Below are 19,357 nucleotides of genomic sequence, written 5' to 3'. Positions count from 1 at the left end.
CAGAGAGTTCTACTGGATAGCAGTGCCAGAGATTCTGATTCTAAGAACCTCTCCCAGAAGAACCAGCATGCCTCTTTTGCTGCTTAATGAGAAGGCAGTTAAAGATACCAGGCTTTGGCTCTCACACTGGGCCATAAGCCATAGCCTAGTCACACCCAATAGAGAACAGAAAGTCTCTAGTTTAAATTTTGAGCTTACTTTTGTTTGTTTGCTTAAATACCTATGACCATCTTATCTGTGTGTGCTCCACCTTTGAGAACTCTGCACCCTTTCTGCCTTTAATGGCCATACCTTGCTTGACTCGTGGACCGATCTTTTTATTTCAGTTTGACCTTTTAACACAGCCACTCTCTGTGGTGTCTACTTATATCTGTGAAATATGACTGGTGTTCCCTGCCTAATGGATCATTCTATTTTGGCTTTCCTGTCTCCTAGCTGGCCTTGCTCTATGTTTTGTTTGTAAAAATAAAGAAACAAATAACCCAAACTGGATCTATTATAACAGATATATAAAGAGAAATATTGTTTTATATTGCTTTCAAAACCTCAAATTAGCTAAGAACAAAGATTCAGACAAGTATATGATTAACTAAACACATTTTTCTCTTGTAATGGGTTTGGGTACAGTAGTAATAAGCAATGTAACATTAGTTATGAAAAGAATATAACAGGCAGTCTAGTCTTTTTGAATAGGAAAAATATATTTCAATACCATACCATTTGACTCCAGGACTTCAGATGTGACTCTTATAGTGAAAGGAAAATCTTTCGGAATAACAGGATATAAAGCTTTCTCAGCAAGAGCACCTAAATTAGAATAATAAGCAAAAAATGTACTAATGTCTCTATAAGGATACCGTTAAGAAAATAATAAAAAAAAAAGTAAGTTTATAGATTTGTACTCACCGTGCCCAAGCTCTCTTCTATTTACACCAGTGACTTTGCCAGTTTCATTTGTTGCATAAGGAGGAAACTTAAAAAACAAAACAAAAACCCTCACATATACAACTGACACGAAAAGATAGCCAAGATATATTAACAAAATAATAAAACAAGTTCCAAAACCGTAGAATCCCATTACTGTTAAAAAAAGAAATAGTATATTCACATATACAGAGGGTGACAAAAAAATGTATACACATTTTAACAAAGGAAAAAACTATTAAAATTGTAATATTCAATATATACCGATAACAAAAGATGAATACACATTATATTTGACTTCTGCAATTACAAGAAGTGCTCAAAGTGGTTACCATCAGCTTTCAGACACTTCTGATTACGGCGAACTACTGCTTGAGTAACGTTGACCAAAGTGTCCACTTGTACACATTTTTTGGCATCCCCAGTATACACAGAAAATGTCTGGACATCTAAAATATATACCAACTTGCTAAAAGTAGATATTTCTAGTGTGTATATGAATCAGGGTGGGAAGTAGATGGTTATGGGGATTTATATCATAAATTTTTGTAATGTTTAAATTATTAATAACAAGATAAATTTTTGTAGCAAGTATATATATATATATATATATATATATATATATATATATACATATATATATATACATATATATACACATATATATGTATATTTTTTAAATACACATTGAGGAAACAGAGATCTTTTCCAATAAGGGTTTTATAAACTTTAGCCAGAGGTTACAAACTTATTTGACCACAATATATTGTCTCAAAGGGCTAGGAATTGGTTGTGATCATTTAAAAAATTGGGAAATTTCCCATAAAAATCTGGAATTCCAGTTTCTTTAGGAAAATGTTTTCAGGAGGAGTAATGGAACATAAATTTGATCTAGCCTCTGGATCCAGCAGTCAGTTTTCAGCAGACAGAGGAATGTACTGCACTGTACCGTAAGTGTGAGATAGCACCACCCACGCTGCAGGGAGCTCTACAGTTCAAATGGCTCTGGGGCTTCACCAGATAGATTATAAAGAAAATAATGTAATGGAGGAGAAATCTATGGATTAAAAGAGACTTAAAGAAATATCAAATTTTAAAAAATGGACAAGACTAACTGTAGTATCTAGGGATATATACTAGAAACACAAGAAAGTGAATATAAAACTTAGGAGAGTAGTTACTTTTAGGGGAAGAAGGGTGTTGAGACTGGGATGAAAGACATGGAGTGGGTTCTGGGGTGACTGGCAACATTCTATTTTCTGATTTAGGTGGTGGTTACATGGGTGTCTACCTTATAAAAACTCATGAAACCATTCTTTATATGGTTTTAAGTATCTGTGTTTTATTTTACAATAAAAAGGTTTTTTAAAAATGAGATGCTACAACAAACACATCCCACATCCTTCTGCCTCCTTCCCCCCGTTTTCCCATTATCAGCTAGAGCTGCATTTTTCACAGCTGCTCTTTTAGAAAAGATTGCCACGGACTCTTTAGCTCATGACAAAGGATGTCCTTCTGTAGCATCTGGGTAAATCCAGAATAGGATATTTATAAGGACTCAAGAACTATGAGAATCACCAGGTTTATGGATAGTCTCTAACATACATTACATGAAATGTTCTCTATTAATTATAGCAGGTTCACCAAAATTGAGATGTTGGGATTCTGGGCCGCCAACAACAGTCACTCAAAGGTGAAGTGTCTTGCTACTTTAGCCTCCCAGCATTTATACTGTAAATACTAAAATTTATATGTCATGTCTGGTCCTTTACTATTAGTTGTGAATAAAGTCAATCAGAAGCTCAATTATATATATTAATTTCATATAAAGTACTTTCATATTAAATACCTCAGTTCTTTCACTAATAATCAAGTGCATAAAATATGAACATATAGATGAACTAAAAGGGAGAAGGTGATTTGCCACTTGAGGTATTTAAAAAGCCCCACTTTTGTTTGATACATGTGAATAAGTACAACTTTTTTTTTTCCATTTGTTCCACAAACATTTACTTGTTACCAGGTGTGACAAGCACCATTCTAGATGACACAAGAAAATATAACACAGAAAATATAACACAAGGTCCCTGATATTTTAGAATTTTCATTCTCGTGAGGATGACAAATTCGATGAGCCATAATAAAAACACAATATATACAATAAATTTAATTGAGCATATAGCATCAGTGGAAAGTGCTGGAAAAACGTAATCAAAAAGTAGGGTGAGAACTAAAGAGTGATGGAAAGTGTTACTTTAGGTCATGCCTAAACCTAGTGGTCTTAAGTTCCTGTTTAGGTAAATTTGAAAGTTTTTTTTTTTTAATTAAAAAAATTTTTTATATGAGTATCCTTAGTATACAATATTATATTGGTTACATTAGTTCAGGTGTACAACTCTTTCTTGACTAAAACAATATTGTCTACTATTCTTTAATGTATGTGTACATTTATATATGACTCAGAACAGGAAGTTGTGGATTGGAAAGCTACTACTTATCTCTCTAAATTTCTTCTGTATGCAATAAAATAACAGCCCCCAAGTCCACTTTAACAGATATATAAAACTAGCACAGTAAAATATTAGTGGTAGAACCTAGGTAGTGGGTATACAGGTATTCACTGTAAAGTTCTTTCAATTTTGCTGTGTCCTGGAAACTTTTCATAATAAAATATAGGGAAAAAATTCACGTTACCTCATAGTGCAGCATGAAATTTTTATCTTTTATCCCACTACAAACAAAAAGCATATTATTATAAACATCGTACAGATACAAACAAATTTATTTCAACAAAGAATATAAAAAGGAATTAAGGGGATTTTTAAAACAATTGGGTATCAAAGAGAGTTGGTCTGAAAACGAGAATTAGAAGGATGAAAATTAGAGATGGTACTTTTTCTGGGGCTTATCAATGAATTCTCACAGATTTAGGAAGACAATTTTGCTTTAAATACAAGCAATTAAATATCCAGATTTGAATGTAAGATAATAGATACATATTTTTAAGCATCACTAACTATCGAAAGAATCCTAAATGTTATAAACACATTAGTTAAATCTCAGAGTTACAATCTTACTCCCAGTCAACATGTGAAATGAAGATCAGTAACTGACATGATGTAGCTGAGAGCAATCAGAAGATCTGATAGGCAAAGATCTTTTCAGCGTTTGAAAAGAGAACTGTTGTGACTGTATCTAGAATGGGGAAAAATAAGGATGAGAAAAAACAATTCCTGGAAGTCGGAAACCAGATTTATCTTTAACTGACAGGCACATACAAGATCTTAGCACAAATAGTGTCCCCTTTCAGTGAGATTACAAAAGGCAACTCTGCAGAGGATTTAGAAAGTCCTGGGATAAGGCTAAATCTGCATAACCATAAAATACAGCCTTGGGAAAAGAAATCTAAAAACCAGACTTCTTCATAGCACTAAAGGAATCCTATGATTTGGGGGGCTAGAGAGCAATATAGGGATCATCATCCCAGTACCTGCATTTTATAAGATGAAGAAACCAAAGGCCAGCATGGCTGAATGATATGTGCCCCCTCGCTTACATAGGTTACAGACCTAAGACTAGAATACAAAGAGGTACCCTGGCCAAGCCCAGTGATCTTATGAAGCTGCGTTGCCTCCTAGAAGAGTCAAAGTGAAAAAGGGGCAGGATAGCCAAGATTTGGCACCCATGGAAATTTTAAATACAAAGTATAAGAGTGCAGCCCTCCCCCACCCCCCACCCCCCCTGCCAAAGAATTATGATTACAAGGAACATTACAAACAGTTGCACTGTCAATTTTATTAGATACATGAAAAACAACTGGTGATGCTATGCTATCCTGAAGATACTGGGATTCATCCTCATCAGTTGGCCAGTAGAAGAGAGAGAGGCAGAGCCATGTGGTCTTCCAAGACTCTTAATGAGGGAAAGGGACGCAACCTTGTAGGGCACTGAGGACAGGAAGCCATGTTGCTGTGAGTCCTAGGACACTGATGCAGTAATGCTGGTGGGGACTGTAATATAGATTCTTATATAAAATTGAGCAATGTGATTTTACGGCTAACTTTTTAAGAACAGAGAATGAGAGCCAAGTATTTCTGAACACAAATTCAAATGTGTCTTATGATTAGACAAAGTTTTTTCATTTACTAACATCTTTCAGGTTGTTTTTAGTAACTAGACTCCTGCTTATTTATTTGCTGTCTTCTTTATAATAGAAAAACCTATCCATTCAAGATCACCTACGAAATCTGTCCGGAGGAATGGTTCTAGAAACAGAGTATAAACTAAATGCACCCATAGTAAAGAATTCATCACCAATATTTGTTCTAATCAATCAATGAGTTAGAAGATAATATTCCCTTGACAACAGTTCCCTTAAAATTACTATTATGTAAACAGAAAAAAGTACAGAGGTATAGGTTTTTGAAAGTAATAATGAATAATAATATACCACATGAGTTTTAATTATATAGTGGAACATCATAACCAAAAAATATAACTTACTTTATAGCTGTTATAACTCGGTCCGACTTAATACTGGATTCTAATGAATCAAATGCAACAGTACAAAGCACCTAAAAAAGAAACAAAATTTTCCAGGCTTTAAATTACTAACAACAAAATGAAAACTGAAAATATTTGAAGAACCCAATTAGCTCTTAAAGAAGTAGGGTAAGTACAATATATACAAAGCTTGCCACGGTATTTAATATAATAATCATTTAACAATCCAAAGGTGTAACATCACATAGACTACATATGTAAAGCACTGTACTAGGAATGCTAAAGGAGGAGGACAGGAAGAGGAAGGAATAGTGACAAAACCTGACCATAAAGGAAGCCTCAATAAAGGTTAAGCCAATAAAACTTCCTGTTTTAAAAAGATCTGTCTTCTTTGAAGGAACATAACATAATCCAGAGACTCTACATATCATTCAAAATGTCCAGGATACAACCTACAAAAAAAACTGGAAACAGGTTCCATTCTCAAGGGAAAAAGATAATGACTAGAGACTGACCCTGAGCTAATTCAGATGTTGGATTAATAGACAGGGGTTTCAATAGTTACTATACTCAAGGACATACAAAAGAACCAATGGAAATTTAAGAACTGAAAAATATATTATCTCACAATGGAAGGAGATGACAAGAGTAAGAGTCAGTGAACATGAAGACAGATTAATAGAAATTGCCCAGTGTAAAGAACAGGGGGGTGAGGGAGAACATAGTTTCAGGGGCCAGTGGGACAATATGAAGAGGACTAACACATGTATTTGCAAGGATATAAAAGAGAGAATGAGGTACAAAAAACACTTGGAGAAATTATGGCTGAAGTTTCTCAAGTTAAGTGAAAGACACAATTTTACAGTAGGGAGAGGCAGAGCCCTGTGGTCTTCAAGCTCAGGAAACTTAGCAGGATAAATACAAAGAAACCACACTTTTCATGCTCATACTGCTGAAAACCAAAGACAAAATCTTAAAAGCACACAGAAGAAAATAAATAATTAATATACAGGGAACAATGATTTGAATGAGTCCTGACTTTTCATCAGACAAAAATGGAAAAATAAAACAAAACAAAACCATTGGAACATTTTTAAGTGCTGAAAGAAAAAAAGCATCAACTCAGAATCTATATCCAGCAAAACAGTTCCTTGTAATTAAAGGCAAAATAAAGACATTTCAGATGAATGAAAAAGAAGAATTTGTTGTCAGAAGACTCATAGGACAATACCAAAAGAAGTTTTATCAGATTGAAGGGAAATAATACTAGATGGAAACTTGGATTTTCAGGAAGAAATAAAAAGCATCAGAAATGGTAAATATGTGGGTCATTAAGAAAAAAAAAACTACCCCTTTAAAATATATTATGATTGTTTGAATTAAAAGCTGTAACATTGCCTTGTGGCATTTATAACATATATAAATGTTATTGATAAGACAACTACAGTATAAAAAAATGGAAGGAGGAACAAATGGACCTAAATACTTGCAAACTTTCCTCATTTTATGTGAAGTGGTACAGAATTAACTCTAAAAAAACTGAAAAGTTAAAGATGTATACTGTATTCTCTATGGTAACCACTGGAAAATAATGCAGAAGTATAGCTAAAAAACAAATAGACAAACAAAAACAGAACTCTAAAAATTTGTTCAATTAATTCAAAAAGACAGAAAGAACTGAAAAACAATAAACAGGTGCCAAACAAAACCAAATAATAAAATGAGACCTAAATTCAATCACATCAATAATTAAATTGAATATTAACAGACTAAACACTCTAAGTAAAAGGCAAGGATTATCAGAATTGCTAACAAAAGTATGCAGAATATCTTAAAGGAGTTATTTTAAAAACTTTATTAAAAGGCATACAAGAAAACCTCAAAGGTGAGACAGGCTATATTCATTGTGAAGACTGTGATTTAAATTATAAAAATATCATTTCTCTCTCAAATTAATCCATAATTTCAGTGAAATACCAATCTAAATCCTAGAAAATTTTTTTCAGAACTTGACATAATAATAAAATTTAAATGAGGACACAAATGTATCCGAAAAGGTAAGGCAATATTGGGAGGAGAAGGGAGAATAAAAAAGGATATGCTTTTCAGATATTAAGACATACTCCCTAACCAAAATAATTAAAACAGTTTGACAATAGCCCAGGAAACTCACAGAACAATGGAACAGAATATATTTCAAAAGTGTATTTATGATATAAACTTTGAATATAAGGTGACATTGCACATCAACAGGAAAAATGAATTATTAGTAAACAGTGTTATAAAATTGGCTCACTCTGTAGGTTTCCACCTCACACTATGTATAGGAATAAACTCCAATATAGATTAATGGTCTAAATTTGATAGCTAAAGCTGGAACATTAATAGAAAGAAAAAGTAGGTGCTTATTTTGTGACTTTGGGAGTAAGGAAGGATTTCTTAAAAAAAGACTTTAGAAACAAACCACAAAAGTAAACAATGGAAGGATCAACTACATTAAAACTAAAGATTTCAGGTTTACTCTAGACATATAGTAAGCTACCACAAGCAAAGTTAAAAGGTATATGAATGAGAAAGAGGTAGATGATACATATAAATTCTGGTTACTGAAAAGGGTTAATTTTTAAACACATAACAAATCACTGAAAAATAGCAGGAAGTAGACAGTAAACCATATTTAAAAAAGAAAAAAAAATTAGCCAAAGGATATGAATACATAATTCATAAAAGAGCAAACCTGACCCAGTGCCATGACTCTGCTCAGCTCCAGGGACACTATGTGAAAATAGGGCGTAGAGGTGGGCAGCCCCCATGCTGACTGGTTATTATATACAGATGCTCAGCCTCACTCTTAATGAAGGCATTACAAATGAAAAGAATGGCATGCCACCCTGTACCCATGAGATTAGCAAACTTAGTGATTAATATAAGAAAGAGGTACAAAGCATAATACCATACACAGAAACAATAGATACATATATGTTAAATACAAGAGAATGGGTGCCTCTGTAAGTGAAAAGAAAAGGACTGAAGTACAGGCTAAATGAAGAAAACACATGAAGGTCTTGAAAAGACCAATGACAATATGCCATAAATTGAGGAGTATGAGTAACTCAATTTTGTATACCTCAAAAAAGCTTTTAAAAATGTTTTTAAAAAATCACATATTTCTTTGGGTAATGCATTCCATATGAAAAAAAACCTATAGCATGTACATAAGGTACCTCTATTATCTAATTAAGCAACCCTGAACCAGCAAATGTAGCTTTTTACATATATTACCTGCGTTTGTCCCCTTTGAAATAATGCTGATCCATGAAGAATTTTATACATATCTATCTCACAATTTATATTCCTAAGTGAAATCAAGTCTCGACCATCGCACCTATAGCAATAAAGGAAATAAGTGTGTAAAGCAGTGTTGGAAATCAGAAAAATCACATATTACCTTTTTATCCCACCAGAAGTTCTCAACCCCATATGCATATCATAATCACCTGTAGACTTTAAGAACTGTACTTGGGCCCCACCCCCAGAATCTTGGGGGTTGTAACTCACACCTGTACTGTTAAAAATCTCTGCAAGTAATTCTTATGTGCAGTTAGGACTGTGGAGCACTACTCTATACATGAGGCTCACAGAGAGACAGTTAAACACATCCACAAAATCCACACACTCTTCAACAGGTACCCATTTATAAAATAAATATTATCATTCTTTCTTGTTCTCTTAAAAAAACCAGTTCCTTGCTTTGAGAAAGTTAGTGACTTTCAAGACAACTTGCAGAGACAGTGCATGCTTCAATTCCATCAAAAAAGGATGTTTACCTTTTGTATTCATTCAAAATAATACTTCTAAAAACCTCCTTTGCAACAACATTGAAGGATTCTATTATTTCATATGAATCAACCTCTGGAAATTTTTCTATAGGAGAAAGACAAAGCAAAACAAAGATTTTCTTTTTTTTGGAAGATAGGATTTCTCTTAAGTTCACAGTATCAAATCAATTAACTATGGAAGTAAACCAAGGGAGTTCACTCTGAACATCAGTCCTTGGGCAAACAAAGCAGATAAATCAAGTGTTCTCAAGTAGGAGAGACACAAGTATTATAACTTAAATGTACTGTTATTGGGAACTTTGGTTGCATTCTACCAGAATACTGCTTTGAAATCACTATTGCATTGTTACCTGACAAATCCATCCAACTATATTATGAAAAGTCTGACACTTTTAAGAGTCGTCATCTTCACTGTTTTGCCTAAGGAACTTTTAACTTAGTCTGCAAATAGAGGAATAATTTTTTTTTATATACTGCAAATCTCTACCGACAGGTTTTTTAAGTTAACATTTACCAAGGTCTTTCATTACCCCAGTACTTTATGTATGGTTTCTAAAAATATCTTCAATCTTTGTAGTAAGTTATGAGGTAAATTCTTTTATTATCCTCATTCAACAGAAGAAAAACAGGCCTAAAGAGATAAGAATAAATTGCCTGAGATCCCACAGGTAGTAACTGACACAGCTGTAATATGAATACAGATCTGTCTGCCTAGGCTTATGCTTTTAAATATTAAGCTACTTTACCTATCAGTTGACTTAAGTCAAGTTTCAAGTACTGTTCTCTCAAGCATTTGATTTATTAAATATAACTTTAAAGTAAGCAGAACATAAGAAATGGCCACAGAAAGATATATTAAGTACTGTATCTTTGTCAGGCAAGAATAATTTTAAATATTATACTTTAATATGAACTTTTGTGTTTTAAAGGGGCTGTGCTTGGAGAGGAAAATAATAACAAAACATTAAAAATATTATCCTATGAACCCAGAGAGTCATGAAGATATTCTACTATGTATAATACAAACACAAAATCATTTTTCTCTTTAAATAAGGTCACAGGTGTTATACAACTTCTCTTTCTTAATGGGATGAAATATAGAGAGAAGACCAAACTTTTTCAATGGCAATTACAAGAAATGGCCTTAATATCAATGCGAACAGAAGAATTTTAAACTAATCAGGTGAGAGGTTATTTGTCTGTTAGCAGAAAAACTAACAAGAACTATTATGTCATATTTGGTATGTCTGATTGATACTATATAATAAAATCCTAAATAATTTCTAGAGAGCTAAATTCTCTAAAACTTAAAATTTCACAATTCCACATGGTATTAATAACAATAGCACTAATTAACATTTATTGAACACTTACTACATGCTAGGCATAGAAGTAAATTATTTCCTCTTTAATCCCCATAAACCAGATATTATTAGTATTGCAATTTCACAGATTAATTAAGAATTCAAGAATTTTAAAGAACATCTTCCAGGTTTTCAAATAACAGGATACAAGGATACCCATCTTAGAGTATAAAAACCTGATCTAGAAAAGATCAGGAATATTTCACCTTCAGCATTTACTGGAGCCCACTCTGTGTCAGAGGCGTGCTGACCACATTCATAGAAGTAAACTTAATAGTAACCTTAGGATGATGTAGCATTATCACAAGTTTATTGAAGATAAAACTAAGGAGCAATGAGAATAACTGATTATTTTGAGGTCTCACATCCAAAAATTTAAAAATCTATTATTTCCTTTAAAGATTTTATAAAAAAAAAAAAAAAAAAATACCTTTTACTTGTTCCTCTGTATCTAATCTTATCTTGTTAACAGCTTCATCTCTGGAAACCTAAAAGAAAGTTGAGGTTCAGTTCTAATATACACATGCCAAGTTTAACATTCCTATTTTTAAATTACTTTACGGTTAACACATTGTAATACTACTCAGATTTCTCTAATGGTAGTATTCTTTAAAAGATTAGAACTGGCTATTGATTTAAAAGAAATATTACCTGTTTCTGAATCATTCAAATAAATTAACACATGTCCCTAAAACTTGTATTAATCAACAAAAGTAGAATGGAGAAACAAACAGCTAGGCTTTTGTATAGCTTTCTGTTTAGAGATTTTTTCATAAAAATAGGACTAACATTCATAAACAATTTATGGGAGTTATGACAAAAAAGAATTCCTAGAACAATTACATAAGACAAAATCCAGGTATACCTACTTTATCGTGTTCATAGTCAGTAAAAACTGCATAGAGTCTGTCCATGGCAAGTCTATTTTAAGACAAGAAAAACATCAGGATAATATTTGGAACCATGAGGTAGTGTATATTACAAATAAAACTGAAATATTTAACAATAAGCTAAAATATTTAATAAACATTTCATAAAAAATTAAAAAATGTATTTATTGCTCTTTAACATCGCTAATCTGTTTACCATTTGGATGATACAGAACACAAATTTCTTTCTCCTCACCTTTCAGGGGAATCACTCATACATGGTATTATGCCTGCCTTCTTAATTGTTCAATTTACTTCACCTTAGATTTTTCTTACACACTCTGTGTCTTTTTAATTTCTTGCTTTTTTATGTTCTATCCATTCTGGCTGTTATTTCAGGCAACTCTTGTTTATATAGCACTTTATGTAACAGTTTATTTAACACTTGAATCTGACCGATGGCTATGAGACTGATACTAAGGGAAATATTAACTTTTTCAATTTATTTCAAATAAAATGAAATAATTTTCTGGTGATTCATTCACATTTACTGAGTGTGATACTAAGTGCTATATACTAAGTATTGTCACATTGTTCTAAGCACTGGGCATATAATGGTGGTTACACTTGATTTCTTTTCAAGAACCTCACCAGTTTCCCTAGATGTTCAAATATGCTTTATTCTCTTTTTTTCCTTGACACAGATAGATAGGCGGATTATCTGAATCTTGACCAATAAACTCACTCCCCTTTTCATTTGAGATTCAAACTTAGATCATTGAAGAGGTATTTGGGTTTATCATTTTTAATGCATTACACTGGTATTTTTGGCAGTGACTCTTAAAACAGAAGGGTGCTATCTAAGAAGTAATATATGGACATGGGAAGTTTTTTTTTCTGAGAGAAAATTAAATCTGGTGACAATTTCATAGTTTCTTTTATACAGATGTTCTTACTTATGAGTGTGTTTCACAATCTCTGGCGAAGGGATAAATAACTTCTGAGGTGTCCTCTTGGTAACACCAATTTCTCTCACCAACTGCTGGATGCCCTGAATTATTTGTTGTGTGTATTTTACTCCCATCTTGATAGCATGGCAAAAGTCCTGCTGTAAAACGTTCTCTGCAGAGGCTTCCAACATGACTATTTAAAGAAAGAAAGAAAGAAAAAAAAAAAAGATTGCTCTTGAACATTTCACCAATATAGCATTTTCAAATAACATGACATGACATAAATTCTATGGATCAATTTTGTTTATTAATAGTATATCCACCTTTTTTTTCCTCAGAATCAACATACTTCCAAAATGTAAACAGCAGTAAATGAATAAAGAAACTTTGATATTTGAAATTAGGTTTATAGTTTTCTTAAATTAAATGAGGGATTTCTCATAAAAAACAAGAAATTATATATACTTTTTTATAACATCTTTATTAGATATAATTCAAACACCATAAAATCTTACCTGTTAAAGTATACAATTGCATTGATTCTGAATATGTGCTTAAAATAAAATTTTAAAATATCAGCACAGTAGGTGTCCAATAAATATTTCCTGTTTAGCAAGTATTTGATGTGACCTTCCACTTAATTCTGTCATTGTCACATTATCTAATTCTTGCACAGGTGGGAAAAATCTTTGCAGTGACATTGTTTAAAGTAAGCCATTTAAAAGACACTAGCTGCTACCACAAAAAGGTTGCTCTTAATGGTTTTGTAATAGTAAAACTCCTATGTAAAACAGGGTAGCTCAAAGTGGGCTTTTAGCATGGTATCTCACTAAAATCTGTTATTCAGCTTTATCTTTGGTTTCTACAAGGCTGAATAAAGTGCTGCCAACTTGTGTGTCATTCCTGGCATTTTTCAACTTGTACAAAGTCAAAGATCACGTAATGCATAGTTAGCATCATATCTAATAGTTTAATCACATCATGTCATTAAGACTTATTATCTAAAAAGTCACTTCTAAGACTTCGAGGTATAAACTAGAATGAAAATAAAAATCTCCTTATGTGCTTTATGAGTTGGAATTTCATCAATCAATTGAAACAATTGCATCAGACCTGTCAAACTATAACAGAAGATCTAACATTGGTGTCACTGGAGTCCTGGACAGAGAAAGATGGCAGGACTGAAAAGTCCTGGGGGGGGAAAAAATAGCTGAAAGCTCCCCAAATTTGGCAAAGACATAAACCTATAGATTGAACCTGAGTAAACCCTACAAAGGGTAACTCAAAGAAGGAAACATCATAATTAATCTTCTGAAAACCAAAGACAAAGAAAAAAGTCTTGAAACCAACCATAGAAATCCGACTCTTTACCCATACGGGAAAAACAATTCAAATAACATCAGTTATCAGAAACTAGGAAGGCCAGGTGGAAGTGGTATAATATTTTTCAGCTGCTGAAAGAAAAGAACTGTTAATCCAGAATCCTATACCCAGTGAAAATATTTAGGAATGAAGGGTAAATCAAGACTCTTAGATGAAGGAAGGAGAACTAACAAAATTGGTCATCAGCAGACCAAGAATGGTAAAGGAAGTTCTCTAAACAGAAAGGAAATAATGAAGGAAGAAGCCATGTTAAGTAAACCATGTTAAGAATATGGCAAAATGTGAGTAGATACACTTTTCTTCTCTTCTAAATTGTTTGATGGCTGAAGCAAAAGCAAAAATTATATCACTGCCTGTTATGGTTCTAAATATATAACTGTTCTAAAACAATTATGTTATAAATGGGGGAGGGTAAAGGAAACTAAGGTTTCAGTATTTCATTTGAGGAATGAATATGCTTCCTCTGATAACCATGATACTGAGATAGTTATATTCTTTTACTCATCTGTATTCCCCTAACATCCCCTCTCACTTTCACAGAATTAAATTGGAGATATTAAAAAATGTAATTTAACATACGTAAATTACACTTCAATAAATTAATTTTAAAAAGAGAATATGAAAGGATATGGTAAAGAAACTGAATATTCCTTAAATAAACTTTGTTTCACCAACTAAACTTTAAAGCAATTCACTTTAAAAAATGCTTTAGAAGAAAATTCCTTATAGTTTTGAGTCTATAGATTTGTGTTGTCCAGTATGGTAACTACTGGCCCAATATGGCTATTTGTATTTAAATCAATTAAAATTATATAAAATTAAAAATTCAGTTCCTCGGTCTCATCTCTCCAGTTACATTTCAAGTACTCAGCAGCCACATATTCGGATATAAAACATTTCCTTCATTCCAGAGAGTTCTATTGGATAGCACTACCATAGTGGTAAAAATTTAAACAAAAAAGCTTGTTAAAATGATTGCTCTAAGCTGTTAATCATTTTCAGTAGTTAAAGATAAAGGATTTTTGAGCTTAGTTTAAGCTATGAGAATTCTAGATACAATTTTCTTCTTAAAAGTTGTTACTGGTATACTTTTTCCTGAATTATGTCTTCGTATACACAGAGAGATTAGTGATATTAAATGTACCAGTTGAAAATTAGCATCTAAATAGCACTGTACAGAATAATGGCTGCTGAAGTAATCTAGTAGCTGACAGCACAAAGAAATTATTCTTGCCCCAAAAAGGTCATACTTTAAAGATTTGGATTACTAAATATTTTAATAATGAAATGGTCACAATTACTTTTTTCTATTTTTGTATTCCATAAGTTCCATGATGGTGGTACTTGATTTGGACCCAATATTAACTTTAACATGAACATAGGGTCAGATGTATATTTGGTGCACCTTTATGAAACCACAGAGAGCTGGCTAATATGTTCATGGAAATAGTGATGTAAAAATCATAAAATGGAGCAGGGTAATTTCTGAAACCAGTCTCCTTACAGGTTGGTTCTGAATCACTCTCAGTCTCCCTCTAATTACTCAAGGCTGTCCTCCGATGGTTTATGCACTCTTTAGAGTCTCATTCTTCCACCTAGAAAGCAACAGTTGAGGATATACAGCTCAAAGGCTACCTATAGAGTTTCTATGGCATGCCATACATACAGTAAAGATCCTTAGTTCATTCCTACAACATCTATTTAAAATTAGAGTGGCTAAACTCTAAGGCCAATAGAGGCTATGTGACCATTTAGAAGCAAGTCTATGTCTGTGTCTTAATAATAGCAGATAGTAACTGTCTGATATGCCTACTGGGTATTATAAACCTTGACTCTAATTTTCACAACAACTCTGTAAAGTAGCCAAATCAATTTACTAATTGAAACTAACTTTAAGCAAAAAAAATTTCAGATGTGGACCAAGTGAACTTTAAACAGTAAACCAATCCTTTGTTCATGGCCCTTTCTGAGATGCTCAAATACAATGTAGGGGTGATCTCTTGTTCACAGCTTTCCCAAATCTTTGGAATACCCTCTTTACATTGTGACAGTTCTCCACAGTATGAATCCTCCTTCTGGAGGAAGAATTTAAAAACCTTTTCCTTGCCTCCCTGGTAGTTAAGGATGTAGTCATGTGTCACACTTCTGAATATAATGTGAGGGGAAACTGCCGTTTGGGGACTTACAGGAAGACTCCTCAAAAAGGAGGGCGACTCACTCAGCTGGCACACACACCTTTTGGCTATTCCCCTCCTTTTTCTTCCTCTTGCCTATAAGTCCAATAAGCTGGCCAGAGCTCTGGTAGCCAGTTCATAAGCATGAAGATGAGGGCAACATCTTGAGAATAGAGCAGAAAGCTAGAGGAATCTAGATTTCTTAAGCTGCTATAACTGTCCTGGACTCATTACCTTTGAATTTCTTTTACCTGAGAGAAAGATAAATTCCCATGTTAAGCCTTGTTACTTAGTTTAACAACACAACCCCTAACTAATATGTAGATAACAGAGAACTGTTACATGTGTTCTATCGTACAGCACCTAATTCTAACTCCATTACTGACCAAAAATCCAAAAGAAGCTGGAAATGAAGTGCTTCATACATTAATTAAAAAGCACTAAAAGTTTAATAGTTTACATTCTGTCAAAATGTTACCATGTAAGAAGGTCCTATGTCAAAAAGTCCCAGACATCAAATGTCATGTAGAAGAATAAACTGATAAGAGACCGTAATGATTTTGTCAAGTCACATGGCTAATGTGTGGAAGATGCTAGGCTTCAAACCCAGGTCATTCTGTTAAAGCCCATTCTTCTTCAATAGAACCAGGCCCTGATTTTCATTCATAGAATTATGACATTTTTGTTACAAGGAGTGAAGGTGACCTAGTGCATTTCTTCTACTTTGTTACTAGTTTTCCACCCCCAAAAAAGGTTCCTTGTTTCTCAGAGGACATCAAATAGGCTTAGAATGACTCAATTAGCTAAATTAATATATTTAAACTAATAAAAACAATCTATTACCAGATTTAGAACTTTAATTTTAGACCGAACTTTTATTTTCGGTCTAAAAATAATTACTAAAATTATCTTGGTAAAGGTTTTTGTATATTTCAGTCAAAGTTGTATAACATTCTATATTTCTAAGTACTGTTTGATATAAAGCAAGAGTACTACCAAAATAAGGCACCAATAAAAAAAAATCTTCATGACTAATAGACAAAACACACATACAAAAAAAGAGTTTAAATTAAATGCATTTTTAAGAACTTGTAAGTAAAATCCAGAATATATATAGTACTTAAACTACTTACCAATCTGACTTTTAGGCGCTCCAGCAACCACTAAATTTAGAGTACTAGAAGACATTTCTTTTCGTGTTGGGTTAACAACACATTCTCCATCAATCATGCCAATTCGTACTGCCCCTAAAATATATTAAAATATTGGCAATTGTGTAATACAAACTCAGTTTTCAAGACACGATTCCAGCAAAGGCTTCAACCGCTATCTTGAACTGTGACCACAATAAAGTCTATATGGCTACCATGGTATTTAAGGCCCACAGAATATCCTACCCCACCCTACCTTCCTGCCTTCCTGGATCACTCTGAGTTGCTCAAATACACCATTTCTTCTACACCTCTGTGATTATGCTCATGATCTTCTCCTGACCTAGATTGTACTTTTTTCTAAGGCAAATGGTTACCATCTGATCCTACTAAGGTTCAGCTTAAATGTTGACGACTCTGAGAAGCCCACTGACAGCCTTAATTTTACAAGACTAAACTTATTCTTCTCTATTCTTTTCTTAGCACTTTGACTACACCTTTATAATAGTGTTTATATATAATTATTTGTTTCCCTTACTCACACTGAAAGCCACAACTGCCTCATTTGTCTTTGAATTGCTGGTGCCTAGTCTGCCTTTGTTCCTTCAGTGCTTAGCTCAGTATCTGGCATGTAGGACACTTAATACTTATTTACTTGATGAATCGTTTTTATATTGCATGATTACAACTGATAAAAGCAGTAAATACAAACGTATGTTTGTTTATCTTGAAAGAGTATGTACTCTGACAATTTCCTAGTCCTCAAACAGAAGAGGCAAATAAGAAATCAAATTATCTTAGGACCCAAAATCTCGAACACCATTACATATTGTTATCAGAAACACAAATTCAAGTCAAGGATGAAAATGTCTCAAAGAACTGAAAGAGGTATTAGAATATCATCTAATTCAACATAATAATAATGTAATGAGATAATAATAATAATGAGATAATAAATCAGGGTCAATAAATCTATGTCCTTGTCTATAGCATGCTCACTACTATTTTCGGAAAAATCATAACTGTTTCTTATTTTCAAATTCTAACTTACCAATAGGTCCATTCCAAGGAATATCTGATAATGAGAGGGCTACCGAAGCTTAAAAAAAGAAAGGAAAAACAAAAAAGCTGAATAAACGTATTTCATTACTTTTTAAAAAAATTAATAGTGATAATTTTAATCTCTATGTTTATACTTACCACCATTAATTGCTAGGACATCAGGTTCATTAACACCATCTACTGCTAACAAATTACAAAGGACCTGGTACAAGGGAAAAAATTGAAAGCACTTAACAAAATATGCTTGATTTGGGAGTATTATCATTTCAGTTAACATCTTGGCCTAAAACATGGTTAAAAGAAGGGGATTTGTCGTCAAACCACTTAATTCTGATTGTCATTTAACCACATGCTTGACCATGGGTAAATGACTTATATTAAGCGTCAAGAGTTTTCACATCTTTAAAAGGAAAAATACTAGCATATTCCTAAAAGGTTCTTATAAAAATTATTGGAAATATTCTGTGTAAAGCATTTACAATACTGGGCATGTTCAAAGTATTCAGTAAATTTCTAGTATGTAAAAATATTGTTATCTCTTGTTTGTAAGCACAAACAAAACAAACTAATGAATTACTTTACACTGCAACAACATGCCTATGTCTTATACTTAAGAAAATAATTTCTTGAGGCAGTGACATCCTTGCAAAGGTATATTTGCAAGGCACATTTATTTTTATCAAATAAATAAAATAGTTACTTAATTAAGGTATATGGGTCTTTGTAATGTTTAGCCTAGGAAGTATATCATAGAGATTCATTAAACAATTTTGACTGATGGAGATAGAAACAAATAAACATAAAGGAAACCCTACCTGTGTATCATAAAAGTAGCCAGCTGGAAAGAGAGGTCTAATGGAACGATCTGCCAAAAAAAAAAAGAAAACATTAAATAGACCTGACAGAAGTTGCTCTATAGTTCAAAACTTTCCCCCTATTAAACACCAGGCTAAAAATTAATATAGCTACCTGTTCAATAGGTCAAAAAAAAAGAAAAAGAAAAAAAATCCCCTTAGACTAATTTACAGAAAAGGACAAAGACAAATGTCAATGCTTCAATTAATACACACCATGGCCTAACAACAAAAAATTAGCAGAGCAGAAGCACATACCTCTAAAATTGGGGAGCAACTTTTTA

General features: G+C 32.9%; 1 protein-coding gene across 2 annotated transcripts in view; it reads right to left on the bottom strand.

Annotated features, from left to right (window-relative positions):
* PNPT1 (polyribonucleotide nucleotidyltransferase 1) overlaps positions 1–19,357 on the bottom strand; it is a 41,161-nt gene that overhangs the window by 14,321 nt on the left and 7,483 nt on the right. For both annotated transcript variants that reach the window (XM_019719732.3, XM_019719742.3), the window contains exons 5-17: positions 19,035–19,084; positions 18,358–18,421; positions 18,209–18,256; positions 17,140–17,253; positions 12,456–12,642; positions 11,500–11,551; positions 11,061–11,118; positions 9,255–9,351; positions 8,710–8,812; positions 5,428–5,498; positions 3,619–3,655; positions 907–973; positions 718–807 (exon numbers count right to left, since the gene is read on the bottom strand). In XM_019719732.3, coding sequence (XP_019575291.3) covers positions 718–807; positions 907–973; positions 3,619–3,655; positions 5,428–5,498; positions 8,710–8,812; positions 9,255–9,351; positions 11,061–11,118; positions 11,500–11,551; positions 12,456–12,642; positions 17,140–17,253; positions 18,209–18,256; positions 18,358–18,421; positions 19,035–19,084 — 1,038 coding nt within the window. The remainder of the gene's footprint in view (positions 1–717; positions 808–906; positions 974–3,618; positions 3,656–5,427; positions 5,499–8,709; positions 8,813–9,254; positions 9,352–11,060; positions 11,119–11,499; positions 11,552–12,455; positions 12,643–17,139; positions 17,254–18,208; positions 18,257–18,357; positions 18,422–19,034; positions 19,085–19,357) is intronic.

Source organism: Rhinolophus sinicus, chromosome 2 (assembly GCF_057876585.1).
Source record: "Rhinolophus sinicus isolate RSI-liver-muscle chromosome 2, RSI-T2T, whole genome shotgun sequence".
Taxonomy (NCBI): Eukaryota; Metazoa; Chordata; class Mammalia; order Chiroptera; family Rhinolophidae; genus Rhinolophus; species Rhinolophus sinicus.
This window is presented reverse-complemented; position numbering and strand designations above follow the sequence as displayed.